This window comes from Danio rerio, chromosome 8, assembly GCF_052040795.2.
Source record: "Danio rerio strain M-AB ecotype USA chromosome 8, GRCz13ab, whole genome shotgun sequence".
Lineage (NCBI taxonomy): Eukaryota > Metazoa > Chordata > Actinopteri > Cypriniformes > Danionidae > Danio > Danio rerio.
In genome coordinates, this window is record NC_141028.1 from 53,025,959 (window position 1) to 53,030,229 (window position 4,271).

At 39.5% G+C, this 4,271-nt stretch overlaps 1 protein-coding gene across 1 annotated transcript; it reads right to left on the minus strand.

Annotated features, from left to right (window-relative positions):
- Positions 1-1,102: 1,102 nt before the first annotated feature.
- On the minus strand, positions 1,103-3,665 carry LOC147835799 (uncharacterized). Its single transcript, XM_087265501.1, has 2 exons — positions 1,533-3,665; positions 1,103-1,254 (listed from the first exon to the last, which is right to left on the minus strand). Exons 1-2 carry the CDS (start codon positions 2,260-2,262, stop codon positions 1,115-1,117), a joined length of 870 nt encoding a protein of 289 aa, XP_087121627.1. The 5' UTR covers positions 2,263-3,665; the 3' UTR covers positions 1,103-1,114.
- Between the last annotated feature and the right edge of the window lie 606 nt (positions 3,666-4,271).

A 4,271-nucleotide genomic window follows, 5' to 3' on the forward strand; every position in this document is an offset into this window, starting at 1 on the left:
TTACTACTAGCTGCTACTGCTACCCGCTACTACTATCTGCCTGCTGCTACTCTACTGTTGCAGTTACTGCTAACTGCTACGACTAACTGTTACCTGCTCTATTTACTGCTGTTGTTATTACGACCTGCTACTACTATCTCCTATTGCTACTGTTATATAATTTGTGATTTTTGTTCTGTTTGGTTGTGTGATTCGGTGTGCAAAAGAGTGAGTTTTGTGTTCTGTGTGAATCTTGCTTTTCTATAGCGAAACTACAGAAGCTGTATTTGGTTTTTCTTTTCTTGTGTGTGGTTTGTTGTTTTGTTTTACTCTTGTATAATTTATCCCGTATATTGATTTTGATTTTCCTTGCAGGAACTGAGGTCCCATGGGTGCAGGATCTTGAGGTGGTGGTGGTGTCACTGCACTTGACATTTTTGCTGTGGACGGTTTGGGAAGTGTGGAGTGTGTGGATCTAGTGTGGTGTGTGTGTGGAAGTGTGCTTTTTGAACACAACGGAGCTGGTGATTTCCCCCCCCCCCCCCCCCATGTGTGACCTCAGCCCTGTAAGTTAGTTTATTCAATTTATTTCCCCGGTTAATTTCATTTTCATATTTACTTTGTAATAACGTTGTTGTTGTCTTCTATAAATTTGTTTTCTTTTTTTGTTTTATTTTACTGCAGTTGTGTTGGAGGGGGGTGCTGGCAAAATGTTAAGAGAATGTAATGTGACCATTTTAATCTGCCACAAATTCTGAAAATAAATTTTGTACTTTTATACTATACCCACGTCTCTTGCCTATCCATATGAGAACTGAACCTGTGTGGCCTAAGAGTAAGGTTTAAGCCAATTTCTATTTCCTGGGAGAAAACCTCTCAGGTGGCGTAGTCGGATTTGCTTTGTGGATAAATTGTTAATCCCTACTCTTCCCTCCTGCCACATATACTTTAAATTACTTTTGCCATTTTTTTGTAAATAGTTTAAAATGTTTGTTTGCTTCTAATTTTTTTTTTCATTTTTCTCCATCATACATATCTGTAAATTTCTTTAAGTCGTGCATGTGTGATTTTGTCTTGCACAATAAACAACAATATTGTCAGTTTTACAATGGGTATTTATTTACATGGTGATCGTTTATACATTTAATACACATAGCATATGAATACAATTATTCAGTTTGCTGGCCACCAAAATCCCAAAAGCATTTTCAATCAACCGTCTGGCTCTGGAGTGACGGTAATTGTAAATCTGCTTCTCCAAGGGCAGATGCCGTCCTATGTAGGGAAACAAACCAACTATTAATATATATTTGACCAAGTACAACTGTGTATATATTATATATACACACCATATATGTGGCCATAACTGTTATCACTGTGTGTATACACATATGTATGCCTCTCTCTCTCTCTCTCTCTCTCTCTCTCTATATATATATATATATACATAGATACATACAAGTAAACACTCGACAAACGACAGTAAATGCTCACAGACGGTTACATAAAAAATATGGGCTATTTATCCATAAAATTTACTTTCGAAGACATACCTGTAAATGGGCGCATGAGATTGCAGTGTAGGGGAAAAGCTGCATCGCCAACTATTACATGTGGAACTTGGACCTCTGTTCCAGGAAGTTTAGATGGTGGGGGTAGATTCAGTTCATTTTCCAGGAGCATAGAACCAAACCGGCTTTCCTTGAAGATTCCACCGTCACTCTCCCGTCCATATCCTCCAACGTCTACCATGGTGAAGCGATATCTGGCATCACAGGTAGCCATCAGAACAATGGAGTGTGTGCCCTTGTAATTAAAGTCGCTCCCTGCGTGGGGTGGTGCTTTTTTATTGACGTGTTTTCCGTCTATGCTGCCAACACAGTTCGGAAAATTCCACATTCTCCAAAAATCAGCAGATATATTTTCCCACTGTGCAACTGAAGGACAAGGAAGATACTCTGGCTGCAGTGCTTTCCATAAAGCTTTACAAACTTCGGACACCTTCGCAGATACAGCACTGGAGGACAGCTTGTAGCTAGCTGCTATAGCCTGTTGACTTCCGCCTGAAGCTAAAATTCGCAGTGTAACCGCCAGTCTCTTTTCGATATCTACGGGCATGCTGTGCGTACACTGGTGTACAATCAGTGGCTTCAGACGACATACCAAATCGTTGAATCGATGTGCCGACATTCGAAAATATTTGAAATGCATTTCCTCGTCCATGCTTCTAAGTTGCCGGACAAGCAAAGAAAATTCACCCTCCTTTTCCCTCAGCCGATTCATGGGGCAAACATACCATTTCCTCCGGCGTTGTCTTTCCTTCCTTCTTTTTTCTTTGAGTAATTAAAAAAAAGCAGCTGTTTTTCAACGTCGATCAGCTCCAACTCCAGCAAAATCCTCTCTCTCTCTCAATCGCCATTGCAGAATACAAAACAACGTGAAGAACGTCAACACAGCAGAGTTAGAAACTCCACCGCCAACTAGCGTGTCGGAAGTGCTACTGCAGAACTACACAGAAGTATAAATGCTCACGACGGCGACAGTCACGTGACAGGCATACGCCATGGGTCACGGCGATCACTTGACGCAGAAGTATAAATCAGGCTTTAGAAAGCTTCGAGTAATTAACCTTTTTACGATACACTTGAAGGGAAAGCTTTGGTGCTTCAGAAAGCTTCTTTTCACCATCACTAATTAGACTACAAACGCGTGTGAAAAGTGTAAATAAACTACAAACAAGATGGATGCACGAGTCCAACCGTCAAGTTGAGAGGCTTCAGTAAAGATGTTTGAATGACTGTTGGTCAATATCTAGCCCACTGGAAAATATTTAAATCGCATTATCTGTGTTATATTTCATCAGCAACAACAATACTGAACTCCTTTACGTTTGTTGCTATGGTGATTGATGCTTCTAGCCATATTTGAAACTACCATTGTGCTGTATTTATGAGCGTGATCTTGTGTGGATATTTATAACAAGACGGAGCCTATAACATCACTGCCTTATTTTATTTTCATTGATAATACGAAACATACCCTCTTTTGCTAAATATCAGTTTTAAAGATCCCATATTATGGGTTCTTGAAAATGACCTTCCATGTAGTGTGTAACAGATCTAAGTAAATTGAAATATCCAGCTAAGGCTTAAATCTGTAAGTGTACAGTGTTTAAAAATGTTGATTCATCTATAAAAGAGTCGACTCATAGTGCTTCAAACGAGTCGTCTTGATAACAAGTCATTAGGTGTTGATGTAAAAACAACCTAGTAGTTGCACGCACATACCCGAGAGATTTGAAACCTACGGCCCCGCCCTCTAACACGGAAAAACACACACATGAACATGCCAGTCCATTGAAGTCACACTGCAGATGGATATTATTGAGTTTCTACCCAAAGATAAAACCTCAGCATTAGCCCAGCCTTGAGCAGTTAGAAAATTCTAGAAACTACATGCTACAAAGAATACTTCATCGGTCGTTTGGAGGGTTGTGTGTGTGTGTGCGTGCGTGTGCGCATTGTCGTCCAAGGATGAGGGCAATATGTGTGTGTGTGTGTGTATGAAAAGAGCAGAGTGTGACAAGCTAGAAGATCTCGCCAGTTCTTGGAGTTTTTGCTCAATAAAATAGTTAGTCGTCGGTATTTTCTTCTTCTTCTTCTTCTTCTTTCTGTTTTATGGCGACTAACTCATTAAAAAGCATTATCGCCACCTACTGTACAGAATCTTACTCCGATGATGGGTCTGAATATTAGAAAGGGCAACAGAAAGAAACGAGGAGGGAGGGAAAGGGACAAAAAAAAAAAAAAAAAAAACTTGGATGTTTCATATTCTCCAATCTTTGCATCTAGACCACATACTCATGTCAGCGCTGCATGTTCAGCTCCTCTAACATAAAGGGCCTTCATGACAATGATTGAGTATACTCTCACCCATAAATATTAGACTATAATCTATAACCTAAACCCGAATACTCGATATACCTAATAAACGCCCTATATACTTGCCAATCTATTATACCTTTTCCTAGAATAATTTTATATATTGTTTTATCTTCCCCACACTGACTGAATAACATATCGCGATGTTTATTATACTTGCTACATATAAATAATGCATGATCTACATTTTCAGTTACACCACATACATCACATTTCCCATCCTCATGTAAACCCATTAACGCAAGTGTTGCATTTAACCCTGTGTGTCCCAATCTTAATCTTGATAACCACACCTCTTCCTTCCTATTTCTTCCTTGATTTAGTGTTGTCCCTACTGTCTGTATAATACTA